General features: G+C 42.3%; 1 protein-coding gene across 1 annotated transcript; it reads right to left on the bottom strand.

Moving 5' to 3' along the window:
• Positions 1-9223: 9223 nt before the first annotated feature.
• CD83 (CD83 molecule) lies at positions 9224-21544 on the bottom strand. The gene is made up of 5 exons (XM_010024938.1): positions 21502-21544; positions 21254-21384; positions 11402-11618; positions 11187-11290; positions 9224-9382 (listed from the first exon to the last, which is right to left on the bottom strand). The coding sequence occupies exons 1-5, from the start codon at positions 21542-21544 to the stop codon at positions 9224-9226; spliced, it is 654 nt and encodes a 217-aa protein (XP_010023240.1).
• Positions 21545-21841: the final 297 nt, after the last annotated feature.

The following is a 21841-nucleotide window of genomic DNA, read 5'->3' as shown; positions in this document are numbered from 1 at the left end:
TCATTGATTTATGTTATAGTGGGACCTAGAACTGTCAATCATTGCGCTAGATACTCTGCAGACTTCTGACATGCATGGTCAGAAGCAACAGTTGGGCAAAAGCAATAAGCAGAAGCACTGGAGTAGAAGGGGACATGGGAGGGAAGGTAACACCATGAGGACAAACCCCTACCCCATTTTCCCAACGTACCTTCTGCTTGTCCTTGTGTACAGCTTCTTAAAAATATAAATCGCTATGAAGTGACAGAGAAGTAAAACTAACACTGGAGAAGGTGGAAGACAAAGCAGGTTCTTGATGGGAATCGTATTTTATTATATAGCCTGTGGTAGGAAAACATTTGGAAATTACTTTTGAGGTTTCTCATCCACTGCAGTTCTTCTGTTCCTGTGAGAAGCTGTCTTGCTGCCTTTCCTTATTTTATTGACAAATATGTGCTGAGGTAACAGCTGGGCATGGAGTGATGGCTGGGCACACAGAGGCCCCAGCGCAAGGGGCGCGTTGAAAACGTACTGAGGAGGTCTTTCTCTTTCTGGTGCCCACAGGGGGTGCCAGTGGTGCCATTTCTTTCAGGCTTTGGGACAGAGTAGCTCTCACCCCCTGCCCTGATGATGCCAGGGAAGTTCCTTGTTGCCAACCCCATAGCATCTGGGAATGGTACAGAGTGGCGGAAGGTGGGAGGAGAGAAAAGATGTTATTGAGGATCATAGGTCAGGTTCTGGGAAACACTTTAAACTTACCCTAATTTTGTCTACTTAGCATTTCATCAAAATGCAGCTATGTTTTAAACAAATCTCTGAAGCTTTTCTCTCCAGCCAAGCCCATTATGTTTTGCGCTGCACAACTTTGATCTCGTGGAACAGTCTCTTTATATTAAGTAATAAGGCATCATTTGGTTTGCATTTCATCCATTCTTTATCACATTTACATTCAGGTAATTGCTTCCACATGCTCTTTAGTAAAAGAAAAACCCAACTGCATTTCAGGCATGTTTACATTTATGGATGGATCAAGTATGTCAAGTGTGGATGCTTTCTTCTAATTTTTTTCTCCTAAGTGACCAATCCTCAAAGACCACTTTAGAGGGGGGAGGATAAGAGCCAGTAATTGATGTTTCAAAATTTTCCAAAATTGTTCCCAACTGAGATGTTTTTCAAAGCCCTAATTTACCATACACAAAGCCTTAACACTTGCCATGCCATCATGTTTATGTCAGGGAAGGCCTCCCATGCGTTCAGTTGCATGTTCCTATTTAATGTGGAAAAAGCTTTAACTCTTTCTGTGCTATGAGCTGTAAATAAGATAAACCTGTGAATATTTCTTTGAAGTGGAAAAAAGCTGTGTTTTGTCTGTACTAGAAATTTGGGTGAGTGACTCCACTTACCTCTTGTACTGCTAGCAGAGAGAGAAATAGTTTGCCAGCTGCAGCATAAATTGTGAAGTCTAAGAGACAGCAATGTGAACATATTAATGCTAAGATACAGTGATTTTTATTTCATTTTTTTTTCTTTTTTTGCATGGAAGCTGTTGTTGAGGAGTAGAAACAAAGTACGGGCTGTACCGGAAGATGTAGAACAGATCCGTGTTCTGCGTGCTATATAAAGATTAATCTTCATACACCGACAGTTGTTGTCAGCAGAGTTGACTTTTTTTTTCTTTTGCTAATGTTAATGGAAATGTACTAGCACAATTTACCGGAGACATTTACAGCTGGTAAGATGGAGTGAAATGGAAAGAAGCTGTGAGAAGACAAACCCAGGAGATTTGACACCTGCTTAGGCGACAGGAAGCATGAACCGAGGGGAGAATCTCCTATTCTAGGGTCATTGCAAACTGCCAAGTTCAGTTGTTTAGGAATGTAGTAAATGTTGTAGGAGTGTTGCTTGTCTTTTTTCACTGATCTTGGGCAGGGGCTGGAGCAGGAGAGTGGGGGAGTGGGTTTTTGTTTTTCCAGGGGGAGGAGCACTTTACCTAGTCCCTTGTCTAAGCAGAGGGCAGTGAGCCAGTCACAATTGCCTGGATCTTAATCCACTTGACTGTTATTTGTATAGTAAGTAGGGCAGAGGGCCTGGCAACCTGATTTGTGTGTAGATAGTACTCTGTGCACTTAACAGAAGTGCTACTATAGTATGCAAATCTCTCATTTCTGCTTGGGCCCCAGGTGGCCTCCAAAAAGTCCCACACAGATCTTCTATTATCCTGGGCACTTTCCTAATATAGGGGCACTTCATAGACCTTAACATAGGGTTCCTGCTCCTATCCTTAGCAAGTAAGACAGCAGTGAGGGGTTCCTGAGTAACTTAGGTCCTGAGAAATGCAGTCTAGATGGAGCTTAGCTGAAGCACAAGCCCCATCCATGACCAGTGTCTCACAGCCTAGCAGAAAGGTCCCAGTATCTGATAGCTCGGATCACAGTTTCTAGCCAGTTAAGGGCACAGCTGCAAACGAAGGATGGGAGCTGTGTTTGATGGTATGGAGAAGGTGACGATGCTTGCCCCAGCCAGGAAAGTGGTTTGGCTCTATGGTCAGTGACCATCCTGCTGAACTGCCCCATGAGGGCAGGGCTCAATTCCTGAGCCCTGGTGTCTGCAAGGACAAAGGTTGCTTAGAGCATCTCAGTGTCAGAAATGTTTCTTTGCCATGTACACAGGAGACTGGCTCATTCACCACGGTGTGCCAAAGGTTATCATCTTTTTTACTTGTTTATTTTATCCACATATAATCCCCAGCGTGGGTGAGTGCTGCACAGAGCAGAAAATTGTGAGACAGTGTGCTTGGCTCTATGAGCCACTGTATGCATATACAGTCACTTGCCTGTTTCTGTCATATAGTTTTGAAATTTAGGGATGGGATGCTGGCAAGAACTGTCTTTATTAAATGTCACGTATTATGAACACTTCAAAATTTCAAGTGCAGGACGTGTTGGAGATGATGAATTTCTGCAAGGGGCACTAGCAGAAGTATTTCATAATGAGACAAGCCAAAAGACAGAGAAAGGTCTCTAACAGTGCCCCATTCTATCCTTGTGCATTTGTCCTTGAGTAAAGAGGTGAAGTTTAAAATATCAAGTTTGTTGTGAAAAATACTACATTTTTGACCTGCGTTTGTATTAGTCTTTTACCAATGGACAAGGACTAGTAGTCCATTTTTGAGGCCCAAATTGTCTATAGTTTGGTATTTTTCTATCATTTTCATACATTATTTAATACATTTCATACTGTAGTCTACAAATTTTGTGTGAGGTATCTTTGGTCATTACTGGCAGAGGACAGATATCTTGGAGTGGTCCATTCATATTGTGATCGACATCTTGAATAGCAGCAATAAAAAATTGTTCTCTGACCATGAGAAGTGTAGAATCATAGGATAAATGATGTGGGAAGGGACCTCTGGGGGTCACTAGTCCAACCTCCTGCTCAAAGCAGGGTGAGCTATGGGATCAGACTAGGTTGCTTAGGGTTTTGTCCAGTTAGGTCTTGAAAGCCTTCAAGGATGGACACTCCACAGCGTTTGTGAACATCCTGTTTCACTGCTTAGCTGTCCTCATGGGGAAACAATATTCCTGTCTCAACTGCTCTTGTTTCAAATTATGCTCATTGCCTTTCATCTTCGCACCATGTAACACTGTAAAGAGCTTGGCTCTGTCTTCTTGATTAACTTCCTCAAAGTTACTGAGACTGCTTTTAGGTCTCCCCAAACCCATCTCCTCTCCTGGCCAAACAAGCCCCAGTGCCTCAGCCTCTCCTCAGAGGGCTAGCATTCCAGCCCTGACTGCCTTGGGGTCAGTGTTGGGGGCACGTAAGTGGATAAGGTATGTAGGTGTGGTCTAGGGAGTGCTGAGCTGAGTAGGGAGATCTACTTGATGTGCTGTCTGCACTCCTTTTCACAGAGCCCCAGACGCTGCTGCCCTTCCAGACCTCTAGTGTTCAGTATGCATCTGCAAGGTTATTTCAGCAGTAATATCCTCAGCACGCTCTCCATTACAGGAGCTGATGGAGCACCATTGGGTCTGCTGCCCACCTGAACACCAGCAGCTGCATCACAAGAATGCAATGTGCTAGCTGGCACTAATGAAGGGAAGGGGTTAATTTCTCCTGGCTTGTACACTTCCAGCTCAGAGGATGGAAGGAATGTGATTAAATCAGTGTTGATACCAAGTCTGAGAACAGATGTGAGAGTGAATTGGCAGAGCTGGAATTCAGATGGAATGAAAATAGCAAAAGGGAGTGGGTGGAAACTGTCACACATTTGTGTTACAGGTGCTTGGTCTAGACCCCACCATTTGCAGAGACTCCTGTATTTTTCTTCTTACCAATTCTTGTTGATGCAGTTTCTCTTGTCTCTTAACGCCAATGTCCAGGAATTCAAGCCTCCTATTCTCTCCTGTGAAAGAAAACATGGGTAAAAATTTCCTTCCAAGTAGGCAGCAAGTTCTTGATATTGGCAGGTTCCCGATCTCTCATGCAAGACGCCTGAACTAATTCACTGCCATTCATAGGTAGGGAAACTCAGGCACACAGTACAAATGTCTTTTAAAACAAACAAAAACTCCCAACCATTACAGGCTATTCTTACTCCTGTCACAGAAGCAACTGAAAGACTGCAAAGAGCAAAGCCCATGTTTGCACTGGGCTTGCACAAGCCGTGTTTCCCCTAGGACCTGTCTCTTAGTTGTTGCTCCTTATCTTCAATCTGTCCATGGGGTTGGTTTGTGTGGGTTCTTTATGTTTTTTTACACTGGCTGTGACATCTGTCTCATAACAGTGCAAACGCTTAAAATCAGCCCACACTGTCTGTTTGCAGGGTAACAGATGCACTTGTAACTCAGCCACAGGAACGTAGCAAGCTTTTCCATTAAAAGGTGGGAGGACTCATGAGGCTTGGGTGTAAGATGAAGCCTTCAAAGGACCCACCACTCCTTGCAGTGACCTGTGTCACTCTTGCCACCACCCATTCCCTGAGTGGATTTTTCAGGATTTACATCACTGCTCCAGAGAGTTAACAGCACTCCTCTTGCAGCTTTACACAGAAGTTAATATCAGCTGTAGTCAGCGAAAAGCAGAGCATTGTAAGCACAGGGCTTGGCAGCAAAGTGAAGCAAGAATAGTCCATCAGTTTGTTCTACAAATGATTAAGAATTAGGGTTTCACTGATGTTTACTTAAAAAGGAGATGTGGGGACAATACAGAGGAAAATGCTTACAATTTACCCAACTATGTAGCTGTAACATACTGTAAAAGCGTTGTCTTCACGTAGAGATGAGGAAAACCAATTGCAGTTCCCAAGGGGCAGATGTGTTGGTTGAGAAGGTCGCTAAGTACTTGCAGTTGCTCAGTGGGCTTGGAACTAGATCCCCTCTGCACTGCATCGTTGAGGGGGAGAAGGAAGGGAACGCGTGTACCAGGTCAACACTCTTTATGCTCTCCAAAATGATCTTATCAAGGGCAGAAGAATGTGGGGAGGGAGGCATTTGGCATGCCTAAAGAACCGTATTCTGTTTGTATCATTCACAGGCACATACTGAGGATTACTTTGGTCCACATTGTTGAATACAAACACGCTTGTATCTCCTGCTCGGGAGAAACAGGTTGAAAACTGTTCAGCCTTTACAGAAAATATTACTGCTGTAATGCTGTCAAGGTCACTGTCAGCCTGGGTTATCTGCTGTGTAAGGGCTAGCTACACAAATCAGGCTTAGCTAAGGGCTATAATTCATACACTCAGCATTTTGTGGATTATGTCCTTTAGCTTTCCCTCACTGACATTTTGGATATTCATTTAGCTCAGTGTATGACTTACAATTTCTCTTTGAGGTAATTTCTCCATGTGATGCAGTGTTTCTCTGTATATTCCTTCATCACAGGCATACTAACTTGTTCTGTATGGGTAATTTTATATGTAGTGCTTATTGTTATCTTTGAACACAGATGTTTCACCTTTGGACTAAACAATAGAAAAATGCAGATTATGGGCAGTGGGAGTGGTGGGAGGGAATCTATTAAAAAGTTACAAAACCACAAGAAATATTAACAAGGAGGCTCCTGTGGTTAAGGCACCCACACAAGATCCAGAAAACCTCAGGTCTCTTCCTGATTCTGATCCAGACGTCTTCATGAGTTTTCTGATTTCCAGGTGTCCAGCTTTTATTTATAAAACAAGGATTATGGTATTTCCCACCTCACGGATTTATTGGGATTAACTGAATTCCTGATTCTAAAATGTACTGTAAGAAAGTATTACAAAGAGCATTTCTAGCATACGTTTATGTTATCATGTTATTTTACAAAACTGACGGCATCAATAATAAGTGTTGGAAAAAAACCCCAACTTTTTCTGTCCAACAAGCAATTATTGTGCAATCCACAAACACATTCCCTTCAATAATGAAGTGTTAAAGTCTAAAGAATGTGCACATGTGCTCATGCCTCCACTGCCCAAAATTATGGGGCAATAATTTTGAAATAGGCTACTTAGATCCACAGGTCCATATTGCAAGAAGGACCATCTCTTCTCGGATACCATGCTGAGAAACATATGTACCTCATTCTGTAAGATTTTCAGCCAAGATGACTTTTTTTTCTTGTTAATGCTGAAGTCACCGGATATCATAACCTTCATTTGTCTGGTTCTCGTTCATAATATTACTAGCTAATGTTAGTTTTTGTCCTACAATGCCACATATCTTTATATCCTTTCTTTATACCTTATATCCTTTACAGGCTGCATAGGCATCTCTATCACTTTAGAACATTGTCTCTTTCCCTCAAGGGCTGTGATTCAGTCAAGCATCTTGGCATAAGACTTTCTAAGACTTTCTCACTTCTTATTCCTTCTAAACAATTTAACACATTTAAGTGGCCTTGAACATGATCACTTCCACTGCACAGCTGGGCCTACAGCACATCCCCGGAATCAACAAGCCTGAAACTTGTGAGACTGAAATTTGACTTACAGTGTTGTTGCCTCAGGCCCAATCTTCTATACTGCAAATAGTTTGTCTCAGGGGAAAAATAATGGGTATAGTTGCTTACAAAAAGCCCCGTTTTCCATTCTGTCCTATCTGATCTGATCCTATTTATACTTCTGAAGAAATAATTTTAGAAGTGTTTCAGCCATTGCTGCTGGTTAATTATTAACTCCTTTCATCTGACTTTTCCCTTCCTTCCTCCCATTTGCTCCCCTAAAAAAAAAATAGAATTAGTAATACTTTAAAGATAAATAAAAAACCTTATGACTGTCAGGTATTAAGCCTTTCTGACCAAATGGAGACACCTGATGTACCCTACCTAGGTCAGTTATTACACGTGCACATTCAGTTTGTATTGTTGCCACCTAAACATAAACGTTACCCATGCTGGTACACCATGTTTAAAAATGACCATGGGTAGACTTGCCAGTCAGCAGGGGACAGGTGTTTTAGAATGTACTTCAGACAGAAAGTGAAATTTTGAGGAAAAATGAAATGATCTTAGGTCCTTAGAAATGCATAACGTTTTCCATTGCTTAATCAATTATATGCACAGACATGCCCCCTCCTGCAGAAGAGGCTGGATCAGGCATCTACATTATTTGATGTAATTATGTTGGTTGTAAAATAAGATGCAATTGATACAGAGTATTTCTGTGTTTATTTGTCATATATGGTGCACAAAAACAAATGGTAGGTTACTTCTGAATTTTTATTTCAAGTATGTTACACATTTTTTTATGTAAAAATGTATTATAAAAAAGCAAACGTGGCATTCATTTACCATGCTTTAAGTAAATTGTGTATCCCTTGTAATCAATCTTCTGGTCATGAGCCCTTTAGACCTCGCTCACAGAGGCAATACTGAGTGATCCACAGTGCTTTTTTTCACATCAGCACCTCAAAATTAGTCAAAGGATTACACAAAGAGCCTCCTTGTCAACAAGGTATTCCAAACTGCATTAAAAATCCTAATGTTGCAGTTTAGTTCTTGAAGGCTTTTTTTTTTTTTTTTTTTTTTTTTTTAATTTATTATTATTATGTTAAGTGCTTGCAAATTCTCATGTGTTGGCTCAAATTCTGATGTGGCGTAATCAGCCACAGTCACTCCAGACTCCTCTTGCTTCACCTTCTGCACCAACAGCCTGATAAGGGAAGCTCCTTGATTTCAGATTCCAGAATTCCTCTTGCTTTCTTTGTTACAAGAGAACAAGTTTTGTATTGTGTTCTTGAGTTCAGCTGTTCTCATGTCCTCATTTCTCATACATACACATTGTCAGCACCAAAAATAAGTGCTAATGTGTCCCATCTTCCATTCCTGCATTTCACAGCTGACTTAATACATCCGAAAGATATGGATGGGTGATTTTATCCAAGCCATGGCTATGGTCATCACTTGTGTAACTTGACTGACATAGGTGTCACATACATTTGGCTTCATGTTTATGAACCTCAAAACAAGTCATCTTTACATGTCCTTAATATCACAAGCTTCCTCACTCTTCTTTTTGTTGTTTTAAGTTAACAGTCTTGTCGAAGCTTCCTATGGTTTGACCTATCCAGAGATGCCTTTGGGAAATATGTCCCTATTTCTCTTGCAGAGATAGAAAGTTTCTCTTAGTCCAGGAAGATTTCCAGAGTATTTTCCGCCTTCTTATGTTTCAGCCTGTTTGTCACTCAGATTCAAAAGTGAATGTTGATTTGATCCACCCAGGACAAGACCATGAAGTTACCCCTTTGGCTTACTTGGACATCACATGACAAGTTACATCCCATTTGCAGTGAAGGAACTACATCCAGAATCAGGCTCAGAGAAGAAACAGTCCTGCACACTTATCTTTCATACTGCAGCACCGGTTGTGTTTACTTCTGACAGATGAGCGCTATTAGTTCGGTGAAGAGCTTAACCCCCAGCTTTGAGCTACCATGGCCTCCCTGTAACTTAGTCTTCATGTCGCAGGCCTGTTCTTGCTCAGAGCAAGAGAGCTGCAGAGCAGAGTAAAATAAAGTTGACACCAACTTCGTAACAGCATTGTGTAGCTCTAATGGTATTTCTTAGCCACCTAGCTCCCCAAAGTTACTGTAGTGCATAACATTGTCGAAGGCTTGTCCAGCACAAGCAGATCACCGTCAGTTTTCTGATACCTTCAGGCTGTTCTGAAGAGGCTGTATATTATCGTTTATTTCCTCTTCACACCACTCATCCATCCAGCTTATGTTGTGTTTACTGATGAGCCCACAGTCCCATCAACATCAACTTAGACAGAACCTGAAGTATGCTCAGTTTTGCAAGTGCTGTTGCTGTTTAAAGCCTGCAAAGTTGTCATTTCATGTACATTGATGAGAGTGAGCATGTGCTGCATATCTGGTTTGGGTTTTTTAATATTGGGAGACATGCTCTCTTTTCTTAGACACATCTAAAAGAGAAAACAGAAAAGAAAGCTTAAAACTAAGAATTACAACGAAAGGCCTCTTTTATAAAAAAAGTTTGGAAGTTTTACTTTTTCTCCTTGCTAACCATAGCTTATTACACCTTTTCCATTTTTTTTGTCACCAGAGCACACACTACAAAGAAAAGCTGCTGTTTCTTGCTCAGTCAAGGAGCTTTATAGGACAAAAGGCTTACTCACAAAGGGAAATTTATATTTAATTCAAGTTTTCATAGGAACAGGCCTTGCATCAAGCTCTTGAAAGTGTGTTTCCACCTGCCTTCAATATAGGCTGGTGCATGAAATACTTTCATCACGTTGTCAAAGTAAAGCCCCCATGCTGCCAAACAGTCTTAATGTCATTGTTGAGTTTAGTGGAGATAAGGCACAATCTCCACTAAAGGAGAGGACAAAGCAACCTGTAAGAACTTAAGAGGCATTTTAAATAATGAAGCTCACTTGTGAGATCAGGGCAATATTAAATTTTGATGAAAGCTAGGCTGATACCTGAGACTGGACATCACCCAAGAGTAAGATACACGTAATTCCACCAGAGTGGTTGACTTAACTACACAGCTCTGCTTTTTTTTTAACTGAACCACTAAAACTGGGACTTTTTTTATGTATGGGAAGGAGACGTTTCTGTAGAGATCTGAAATTCTTTCAGGACACAGCAGAACAGGGGCATCTGTCTCTTCTGAGTGATATCCTTGCTTTCATACTTTCATCCTAACAAATTCCTACAAGATTTATCTTGTCAAACTTTAGTCTGAATGGCACAGATTACTGGCAGCATTGTCAATCTAAAAAAGAGACAGGCATAAATTTAATTGCTCCCTGAAGATGCATGAAAAGCTACATTTAGCTGCTGCTAATTAGATATTCTTCAATCAACAGTTATGATTCATCTGCTGAGGAGCAAAACAAGATTGCAAATATGAAATAAGCAGCAAAAGTTAAATCTGACCTCCCAAAGTGCTGGTTTGGTTTGGTTTTTAGTTTGAAATGCAGCTGATGTTGCATTGTATCGACACCCAAGGCTCATGCTGCCTCTAAGCCAGGAGGTGCAGACCTCTGCACGAGAGGGTGACTTCACCCCTCCTGCAGGCAAAGCATAGTTTCGCTTCTGTAAAGTGAGCTTCTCAAGTACCTTCTCTCCCCACCTTTCCCAGGACTACCAGCCAAGATTAAGGGCATGGATAAAACCCCAAGATGTTATTTTCCAAGGATTTAAAAATGTCTGTTTAATAATGAAGATGTAGCTTCACAAAAATTCCCATCCGAAAAGGGGTTATCACCAATTTACTGGTATGGAAACTGAGACAAAAAACGGGTGGACTTGAACTTGTCCATCATGCCAGCACACAAAGCAATGCCGTAGGTAGGGAAGGGATCCCAAAGGCCTGTGCCTCCATCCTGGGCAAATGCTGTTCCCAGGTACCAAACCAGAAGAGGCGCTGATCTGCCCTTAAACTGAAGAGTAGCCTGCATTCAGAGGAACTGGAAGCAGAAATGGGCAGTAGGGAGCAGGAAAACAACTGTCTGATTTGACTTAGGTCAGTGTGCAGTGAAATGTTTTATCTCTTAGGGACTCCATCCTGTGTTACTTGTACACCTGAGTTTCCTCTGGCTTTGAAAACGCTGTGTGAGTGTTTAAAGGAGGTGATCACAAATTAAGAGATGAACACCAACTTCTGACTGCCTGTGTTAAGATAGTGCTAGCAGAGAAAATGAACAGGGGGTTTATTTGTTGTTTTTAGTTGGATTGTTTATAAGAAAGGGAATTACTTACACAGGTGAAAAAGATGAGCAGCAAATAAAAAATCCCAAGGCAAGTCAGCATGAAAAGCTCAGCTTTGTGTTTTTTTAATTTTTCATCTTCTATTCCAGGGCAACCTAAATGTAAAGCAAGGTGTTACATTGTTCTGGTGTTTGTAAAATATTTTTAACTGTTACCTTCATGAGATGCAATGCAAAGCATGGGACAGTCAAAAGTCTCTACTGTACCTGTTACTTTTAATGTGACTGTGCTGCTCAGATTGTGTTCTCCTCTCTGTTCCCCCAAAGTGCACTTATATGTCCCACTGTTTTGGCTGGTCACGTTTTTGATCCTCAGTGAAAAGAAGGTGTCATTGGAGAGCTCCAGGGACCCCCCAAGTTCTTTGGGATATTGAGATTCCACATCAAGGACTTTCCATGCTATTCCTTTGCCTTCTCCAGCCATCTGGAAAACACAAATATATTTCTCATCTTGGGCAACAGTGTCATGCTGAGTTTTAGGGGAAAGAGAGTTTTAAAGCCACCCTATGGCTTAAAATGCAGAAGCTGGGGAGAGGTGGGGTAGAGGGGGAACCTCAAAAGCATCAGTAGATTCATGTTTGCAATCAAAATATATTTGCTTTTTTACAAAATAGACACTACATTTATAGACAGATACTATAAAGCTATTCTGTTATAGCTTCTTAATCTGCCTCACCTGGACACAATCCTAGTACAGATTTTACACAATGAAAGGCAGGGGAAGAGTTTGCTCTCAAAGTGTCTACGCTGAGGCCCCAAAAGAGTTCAAACAGAGAGAGACAGTCCATGGGGATGGAGCTGAGGCAGCAAGAGGCAGCCATACCTAGCTGCTTAGTGCTGGCTCTGGGGACCAGAAGTCCTCAGGAGAGCATGGCAGCAGGCAGGTAAACTCCACCACTACCTGCGCTCGCCCTGCCAGCACACTTTCTGCCATGCAGTGATGGGAATTCGACCTGCGTACCCAGCAGGCACGCTGCAGTGTAGCAGCTCTGCCAGCACAGGCTGGCATCCTCCCAGCAACCCTGCAGCCCTGAGCTCCTTGTGGGAATGCAGCCCTGGAAACTGCACTTCCCCATGCCAGTTTCTGTGCAGCTGACCCCTGAAACCACGGTGCCTCTCTGGAGGAATGGGGGTTTTCCCCCTTCCGCTCCCCTCCACTCTTTATTGGAACCAAAGAACAAAAAATTGCTTCGACTCCTTCAGATTCGGTTGCGTGAAGGTCACAGGCAGGTTCTGGTGCACTTGGGGAGCATTTGTATGTTGAATTTCTTAATTGTAACCAGAAGAGCTACATTCCTTGGCATTGCTGAGAGGCTGCTGGAGGAATGAAGTGTATTCCCAGAACAGTTTGTACTGCAGGGCTATAGGATGCACTGAAAATGACAATTGGCTGGGAACCACAAAGAAGAGAGAAATCACTAACTTGATGTGAAAGATGGGAGAAGGGTTTGAATTAGCCCATGTCCATTCTTATTCATTGACATAGCTCCCTGGGATTTGAGGCAGCATGCCCTCCATGAAGGTTTCCCAAGTAATGAATTCAGTCTTTCTGTGGACTAGCAGAGCCAGAGCAAGCTCATACAGTCCAAGTCCTGGCTTTTCAGCAAAACCTATAATTAATGTAAGCCAAGGCTTTTTTATTATTGTTGTTTTATTTTAATAGACACATTTTTGGATTGCATGTTGGTGCTTACTTTCTATTGGTATAGCTACTGCATCAGGGTATAACAGTTACACTGTAAGTTATTAAGATTAACACAATTTTCTCATACTGAGGCTAAGAGTATCTGGTTTCCCTTTCATGTATTTGCATGAAGAAAGTGTACTTGGGAGCCTGAAGAGAGCTATGGGCCTGATGCTCCTTTATATTTCTCTACTTATGCAGCCCTAACATAGTGTAAAACAAGCTGCAAGTTTGGGAGCTTTTCAGGAACTGGGGAATCATACTAAAGGACAAGATTTTCATAACTGTAAAGATCTTTTCTCAGAAAGGTCTGGGTTTTTTTAGTGTATTAACTGAAACACAAAGCAGTAATTCCCTGGGGCTTTCCACATTCCACCCAGCAAGAGGGAAGAAAGTACCTTCTTACTTTTATTTCCCCAGGAAATTTGCCCCAGCTTCTCCTTACTACACTCAGTCCCAAGCAGCTCTGAGACAAAGAGCATCTCTGGTGGTTTTCAGGCTGTAGGGACTTCACTGTGCTACAAGAATTTAGATATATTCAGGTCCTGCAATCAGTCAGAGATGTGGCCAGAGGAATTCCAATACCCAGGTTAGGCTCAGCTCTAGTTACAAGTGGGTCAATAGCAGTTAAGTGAATAGAGTTGACCTCCATCAGATCTAATTTTTGCCATTCTCACTTCCCTTACCACCCCCTTCCTCAGTGAAATTTAAAACTCCTACAGGACAATAAAGAGAACCAGCCTGGCTGCCCTTCGCATTGCCCTAAAACACAGATAGGATGTCCAAGCTATACACAGAAAATTAGTTTTCATTTGTTTCGTTGTTTGGGTCAGTTTTTAATTCATTGGTAGCATAATAATTGCTATATTGGTTGGTAAATGGTGCTGTGACTCTTGTGGCTGAGACCTGCGAATCTTTCTGTATGCAATCATAAGCAGCACTGCTAGCATAAGGGTGAAGTCAATTAAGTCCATGCATCCTATGGCTGACCATGCGCTTATTGCCAGTGAGAATTTCGGTAAATGATTTAACTTCCCAATTTTATGGGGTACACTGAGGGATAGGGTTGATTATTGCCTCCAAAGCTTTGTGAGGTGCTCAGATGCTGTCACAAGTATAATGATGGTGACCTTGGAGAAAAGCAAGTCAGAACTTCGCCTTACACAGAGCCACTATGTGTAAGGCAAAGCAGTGAGGGTAAAGCTGCGCTAACATGCCTTTCCCCAGAATAGAAGAAAATGTTACTTTGTAACCTGATTACTTGTGAGGAAACCAGTAGCAATCTGGAGGGGGTGTCGAACCTCTGTATTTTGGAAGGAGAAGGAACGGTTCATCCATGTGGGTTTAATTCGGGGTTTGGACGCCTCTCCTCCATTAAATCTCCCCTTTACTGAAGAGCAAAGCCGGCAACGCAATCCATGGCGGTGCTGCTGCGGCCTTTTTTTAGGCTAGAGAGACATCTGGTGGCATTTTTCCAGCCTCTCCACCCAATGCATCCATCCCTACTCAGAGGTCACAGCAACCCTTTCTCTGATGCCTGATCCAAGCCTTTTTCCACTGCAATCTTAGCTCCTATTATCTTATTAAAAAACATCAACCCCTCCCTTTTTAAATTCTCTAAGTAGTGAGGAATCGCCTGAGCAAATTTGCAGAGCATGTCCCCATATCCCAGCTGTGTAAAAGGAAGTCCATGAGATGTTCAGTAAGGTCATCATTCTGCCTCTTCCTCTATTCAAGCTAACCTCTTTTCCCCAAAAACCGAATTAAAATTACAAAAATGCCACTTTGTTTGCCACCTCCTGTGAATTACTTGGCAGACTCTCACTAGACAGATCATTTTGCAGCTCAAGCTCCTATGATAATCCGGCACTAATTCATGCCAAGTGTCCTCCAGGTGATACCACAGCCCAAGGTAAATGCTAGGGGGTTTACCTAATTAATTCCACACAAGCTTAGCGGGATCGAGGTGAGCACTGTCAGTAGCAGCAATGCACTTGTGTAGGGACCAGCTTTAAGCAGCGAAAAAACATTTTCCTCCTGCGTTTCCTTTGCATTCATTTCTCTTCTACCTTACTGGTGAGCAAGCAGCAGCACGCTGGCTGCCCATGCTCCCCAGCTCCAAAAGGAGGAGAAAAGGAAGGTGGTCTTTTCCTGCTTCTGTGTTTGCTTACCAAAATTCAAAAGGCAAGTGATGACTGTGCAGGAGCAGTAGAAATGGTACTGAATCCATTTGCATTAAAAGAGTTTCGTTGCCATGCTGGCTGCTGGAGGTTACTGAAGCAAGAATTTTGCTGGGAAACAGGGACCTGCAGGCTGGCAGCACCATTCTGCCTATCTGCATAAAACTATCCACTAAGAAAATTAAACAACAAAAGAAACGTGAGTGTATGTTTGTTGTCACATAAACATTGGCCAGCAGCAATGTCTGTGACAGGTTTTTTCCGAAATCTGCTGTGGGCCTAAGTCTGTGGTTTTCCATCACCTCCATAGCAATGAGAGTAAATGCTATCCCCAGGGGCTGATACTGTCCAACACCTTCTTTAGCAACCTGAACACTGGGATAGAGCACGTGCTCAGCAAGTTTACAGATAATACAAAGCTGGGAGGAGTGGCTGTTGCACCAGAGACTTGTGCTGCCATCCAAAGGGATCTCAGCAGGATGGGGACATGGGCTGAGGGCAACCTCATGATGTTCAGCAAATGGAAATGGCAAGTCCTGCCCCTTGGGAGGAACAAATCCGTGCACCAGAACAGGCTGGGCCAACCTGTTAGAAAGGCCCTGATGTCCTGGTGGACATCAAGTTGACCATGAGCCATTGATGAGCCCTTGTGGCAAAGCTTCCTGGGCTGCACTCAAGAGAGCATCTCCAGCAGGCTGAGGGAGGTGATGCTTCCCCTCTGCTCAGCTCAGGTGAGACACACCTGGAGTACTGGGCCCAGCGCTGGGGTCTCCAGTACAAGAGAGAAAGGGACATATTGGAAAGAATCCAGTGAAAGGCCACAAAGATGATTAAAGATTTGGAGCATCTGACATAAGAGGAAAGGCTAAGAGAGCTGGGACTGTTAAGCCTGGAAAAGACCAGCCTCAGGGGCATCTTATCAATATTATTTCAGTGAGTTTAACTGAAAGTTATTCTAGTTCCCAAAAGCTTGGAAACACTTGGTCTAAAGAGGTTGAAATTTTCCAACATGTATTCTCTAGTCAACAGACCAATTCCTGTTAAGCTTTTCCTAACCCAAAGCTTTTTGTTAAGAATAGTGGTGGTGATACAGTGGCTATTAAAATGGCATAAGTTTGTTTGAGAATACCACTGAGCTGATATTTTCTGTTCTCTGACTCGATGAATTATGAGAAATAGGTAGAATAATTAGGCCTCCGAAATTTAAATGTTCTTAAGCAAATATTTCTTCTTCAGAGAACTAAAAACAAGGTGGAAGAAGGGGGAGGAACACTTTTCTCATTCCTAGCTGGCTGGGTTTTAGCTGCAGTTTTGAAAGCTGCTACACCATTACATGACAGTGCCACTAGACAAAGGCAATTCACCCATTCTGTAGTACTTACACCAAACCAATCGATTAAAACTTAATTTTATCATGTACATGTGAGATCAAGCAGTTGTTAGCTTCTGTTCTCTACTCCTATTAAATACCTCTTCTCATCGAACTTTTCCCAGATTAAGGTGGTATGTTGGCTCCCAAAGTACCAATATTGTCCACTTATCCCATAAAGTAAATTCTTATTTAAAGAAAAATGGTTCAGGTCCAAAACTGATGTCAGTATAAGAGTGGACTGAATTAGCATTGACTTATTTTCTTTTGAGGGTGGGATGATTGTAAAAATGGTTTTGTTTAAAATTATACCAGGAATAGTGGCCAAGCTGAAATTTCTGACTGCAAGAGATCTGAAAACTATATAGAGCCAGAAGGAATGTATTTCTGGAAGCAAAATATCTAGAATTCTGGCAATGCCTGACAGCCAACATATAATGAGTCACAACTGAGCTGAAACCACTTAATAGGTGTATTTTTCAGCACAAAAACACTTTCACATTTGATTAGTGCTGAAGGTGCATCCATATGGCTTCTATACAGTGTCATGTAGAGATACCAGTGTTAGATATGAAAACATCTAACATATATTGTGGGCTTATGTGAGTGAAATTTGACTTTTTTTTTTTTTTTGGGGGGGGGGGGGTGTTAAGGAGGAGAAAGAAGTGAGGAGGGGGGGAAGAAAAGAGAAACCAAAACCCAAAACAACAGCAAACAAACTTCATGACATGTGAGCCAGCTGGAAAAGCCCTCTGAGTCAGTCACACAGCCTGTATTGTTTTGTTGGGGTTTTTTTGGCTAAGGGCATCCAGTGCTAGCTCATGTCAGGCAAAAGAATTGTTTTGGTCAGGAAAACATTTCCACTGCTCCCTTCTTGTCTAAATCATCAATGTTTGGAGCTACTTGGAGCTGAAGAGATGTCTGAGGAATTTCACTGCATTTCTTCAGGTATGTTAGAAATCAGACTGAAGCAATTTGGCGACTATCTATGATAATAGAAAATAGCTATGCACATTTAGCAAAAGTAATTTCCTTTGAAGGAAAATGTCTATAAGGTTTATTCTTACTTTGTAATATGACTTCCCCCTCTGATTCTGCCACGATTTTATATTTTTCAGGGAAGTTTTATAGAGTTAACAGACTTCACTGAAGTGCAGCCTTCTTTCCTCTTCCTCAAGATTTGATTTAGATTAAGAGTTTTCTGGCTATCTCATGGACCAAATAGGGAAATATCCACTGGGACTTCATTTGCGTGTGTTTAAACTTGGTTTTCAAACTGAATATGTAGTGATAATTATGAAGGTTTATGAAGTGGTTCTCATTTTCAACATGCTATGCAAAGAGAAACTGTTCAGTTTTCAATGGCCTTACAAGGCAAAAAGGGAAGTAAAGTTCCATTACCCAGATTCTTGTTTCTTAGGTGGGCCAATTCAAACTAGTATTTCCATATGCAATTCCCAGAGCCTGGGTGCATGCAAAAATGACCTAGATGTCAGGTCTCACTCGGCAAACTTCCACATTTTTCATGTACAGTATTATGGCATGTAGGGAAGCCCAGCATTCCTAAAAAAAGAATCACCCTTAAATGGTATCATCATTATGAACTTCCTAAATTTTTCATTGTCATATAGTGAATGGGATGAGAGCTGCACCAGGCTGGAAGAGGACTTGGTGCTCTACCTTCTCCCCAGTACACTAGGCCTGCCTACTTCAAGTATTTCCAAGTAAAAATCATTTTGTCTGAGCTGAGTGACTCTGGTCCTGATTCTGAACAGAACTACTTACACTCATAGCTCATGTATTTGCATACACTCACATATGCAAATAATCTAATCAGCTCCAAGGATACTGGGTGCACAACGGGTTAAACACATGCACACCTTTCTGTAGTACAAGAATCAGCAGAAGTGAAGGAACTGATGAATGCAATCTAGTGGAATTTTCACACCAGAATATTAACTCCTTTAAACAATTACTTCTCCATACAGAACTGAAAAAACAAGTACTTTTAAATAGTATCTCTCTTTTTTTAAGCAGATTACAACAAACTATTTAGAAGTACCCCTTAACTGGTCAAAGCATGCAGAGGTGCCAGCAGAAAGGAGGGGTTTGTTCACTGAGCGTTCACCCTGCAAGAGCAGCTGCATGTGCAGCTCCATAACATTGTCACCATCATTTTTTTTTAAAGCAGAAGCAAAGGTTAATTGCTTGCATTAACTGCACAGTTCAAAGTGACCTCCTACAAAAGATTTAGCCTAACAGCTGCTTGAACTTTACAGTCTGAAATTTCATACCGTTTGTTGGAATTACCTTCTAATTAGCCCTTTGGGGATCTATGTGGTGTTTATTGATTAATCCTTCAGTAGCTGTTTTTTTAAATAACAGATTAATTCTCTATGTTGGGTAGCCCAGTCATGCTGCACCATTCCCCTGCACTCCTTTTGCAGGGTTGGATGGGGATAGCAGCACACAGCCAAAATGAGGAGAGGAGGCAAGGCTTCAAGTTGGGACCTATTTAGGAGCCTCACAAGTAGAAGCATTACTTCTTCAGCACAAAAGAGTAAACCTAAATTACTTTTTCCTGCGAAGAGTCAGGCTCATCAGCTTTGGTACTGTGCGTTTCCTAATATGGCTGTGGCCGTGGCCGGGGCTAGCATCACTAGGCATTAACTGTCTGATCCCACTTCCTACCTCTCTCCTGGGATGAGTAACCAGAGAACTACAGTACCGTGACTGGTGCTGTCATCCCCTGAGGATGGTGGCAAGAGCTGAATATAGCTAGATTTTGTTTCTTCTTGTAGGTTTGGCAGTGCCATCAGAATAAAAAAACCCCATGAGTTTCAGTCATGCTGGGCACTGGAAAAACAGCCTTTTCCTGAGTGAAATGTATGAAGGAGGAAAAGTGAGGAGACCATGGAGAGAGAAGTGATTGATGGGACAGGGCAGGGAATGTGCAGTGACAGTCTGGACTGTAGCAGCCTGACTGCTGCAAAGGTAAGCAGCATTAGTGAGGGCTGTCGAGGAAGGGGCACACACAAAAGACATCATCAAATATCACCCTTCCCAGCATGTGTGGTCATTTTGTGCCCAGGTGGAACTGTAAAGAGCTGCAAGACAACACAGAATTGGGTCTACAGGGTTTCCTTACACTGTTTCATCAGGACAATGGCTTTTGGCTCCTGTTAGCTGCCTGGCCATTCCACCTGCCACTGAACTTGGGGAAGGACGATTCTAGAGGACCCCCACAGCTTCAGCCTACTGAAACTGTCTTCACTATTCTTGACTTCTGACACTGATTTTGGGGAGAGTTTTCAGGGATCCAGTCAACCTCATTGTTTATTCCTCTCCCATCCTTTACCACTTCTGCTCAACTCCTCCAGGTCCACCAGACACATGCTTTGCCTGCAATGAGCTCCCTGCCCTGCCTAAACTCGGCGAGGAACATGGGGCCTTAAATAATTAGCATGTGTCTGTGGGGAAAATACATGTCCTTATGCAGCTTTTAAAGCAGAAAATGCAAAAAAGAATAAGCTGACACCTATCCCAGCTCATATAGTAATGATCAACCAACTGCACTATTCTCTCCTCTCTATCTCCCTCCCATGCCTAGTTCAGTATTTTGGAAAAAGGGGACTATAGATGCTGCACTTGCTGATGGGCTGGTAGCCAGATGTTCAAAACAGCTCTTCCAGGCTTAGGTACCTTTGGGTTGCAGTTGTCATCTAGTCAGTAGGCAGATGCTCATTGTTGTACAAGCACTGAAACTCAAATACATTGCAAGTTTCAACCACAGAAGCCCTATCTGATAACACTGTTTGTTTGTTTACTGCAGGGAATAATTTTAAAATTCTATCTGACCAAACTGCTGGGGAAGCCAAGGCTGTGGCTTTATGTTCTGACAGAGATAAATGAGCAGTTTTCACCCAGCAAAAATAGGTATTTTTCCTTTCCACTGTTCTCCCATTACATGGTAAAGTAATTCAACTCTGTAACAAAATCTTTATTTGCAGATTGAGTTTCCACTATTACAACAAGCAACAGAGTTGACTTCACAGGCAACCAGAGGACCACCAGGAGTGGCCCATGGTAAGCAGCAGGAGTGCATGGCTGGGAGTGGGAGATAGGGGACAATAAAACTTTACCTTTTTGCATGTTAATTTGGCTCATCCCATAAACTGAAACTATGCACTGAGGTATAACATATGGTGCCACACAGCAAGTCAGCACCTAGTTCTTCAACCACTGGGCAACTCTGCCTCTCTCTCTCTGAGATATGTCATTTCAGAAGTGTTGAGCAGGACTTTTCTGCTTATTAGCCGATTGATTCTTGTAGTCTCTCCTGCAACAGAGTCAGCAGGGCTCTCCTTCTTTAGAAATGGGCAGTCAAGATGTAACTTTTACTTCAGGACTGCTAAAAGCTAACTCAGAATTTCTAGCTTTCCACTTGCCTTTATGCCCACCCCCGACAGACAATTGATGTTGCAAGGTTTAAGTACCATCTTTTGCTCTGAAGAAAAATCTTTGGAATAGTATTTGACAGGCTGTACGTGGGGCATCCCCTGAATTCTGATCCCTGGAAGCCAGCAATAGTTAGAACAGGCCAAGAGCAATTCAAGGATCACACTCAAATAGTCTGTCTACAATGACATGGAAAATGCATGTTCTCCAAGATCAGCTCAAATGCTTTAATTGTTGCCTTATCTCTGCTGTACTGGCAGGAGGATGCCTCTTCATAAAATAACACATTTTATATAAGACAAGCCAGCATCAAGTAGGAAAGCAAACCAGACTGCTCTTATGCTTATATACTTATGCTTTTTACTTACTTTATACCAAGACACTGTCTGGTAGGTGATTGAAGTGTCCCGAAGAACTTTACAGGGCAGCAACGCTTCTTCAGCACATCTCACAGCAATGTCTGGGACAGCCACAGAAGCCCCACGGATCAAGCACCAAACTGCAAAGCACAGGTACACATTGTCTTTAAAAGAGATTGTCCCTGTGTTCCCAAAACATATCCACACAAAATAACTGTGACAGACCACAAAGAAAAAATGCAAAGCTTCCCACTTACCATTGCACAGAATGATGAGTAGAGTGTAGACTACCAAAGACATGGCTTTTACTGCTTCAAATCAGAGAGCAGCAGCAACGTGCCTCTGCACAGGATGGACTGTGAGAACAGAGTGAAAGTGCTACTGCTTCTAGAGTGGTATTTCTGGAGGCAGACTGGGAAATCCCCTAGGTGGCTTACTCAAAGTTCCTCGTCACAGGGAAAATCCCTACATATAGAAGCCAGTGCTCCTCCCATTAAATCTGTTAGATCATTACAATTTCTGCAACTGCCGGCACTGGTAGCACCTCGCCTCCTTTTTTTTTTTTCCTTCTTTTTTTTTTTTCCTCTCTTTGTGTTG

This window comes from Nestor notabilis, unplaced genomic scaffold, assembly GCF_000696875.1.
Source record: "Nestor notabilis isolate BGI_N333 unplaced genomic scaffold, ASM69687v1 scaffold15522, whole genome shotgun sequence".
Taxonomy (NCBI): domain Eukaryota; kingdom Metazoa; phylum Chordata; class Aves; order Psittaciformes; family Psittacidae; genus Nestor; species Nestor notabilis.
Note: the sequence above shows the minus strand (reverse complement) of the source record. Positions and strands in the feature narration are given on the sequence as shown.

Bases quoted from the DNA above. Each gene is read 5' to 3' on its own strand.
- CD83 (XM_010024938.1), bottom strand. From the start codon at position 21,544: ATGTCTTTGGTAGTCTACACTCTACTCATCATTCTGTGCAATG. The intron at 21,385-21,501 runs GTAAGTGGGAAG...TGTGCTTTGCAG, and splicing joins ACTCATCATTCTGTGCAATG to TTTGGTGCTTGATCCGTGGG. The intron at 11,291-11,401 runs GTACAGTAGAGA...CTTTACATTTAG, and splicing joins AGTCACATTAAAAGTAACAG to GTTGCCCTGGAATAGAAGAT.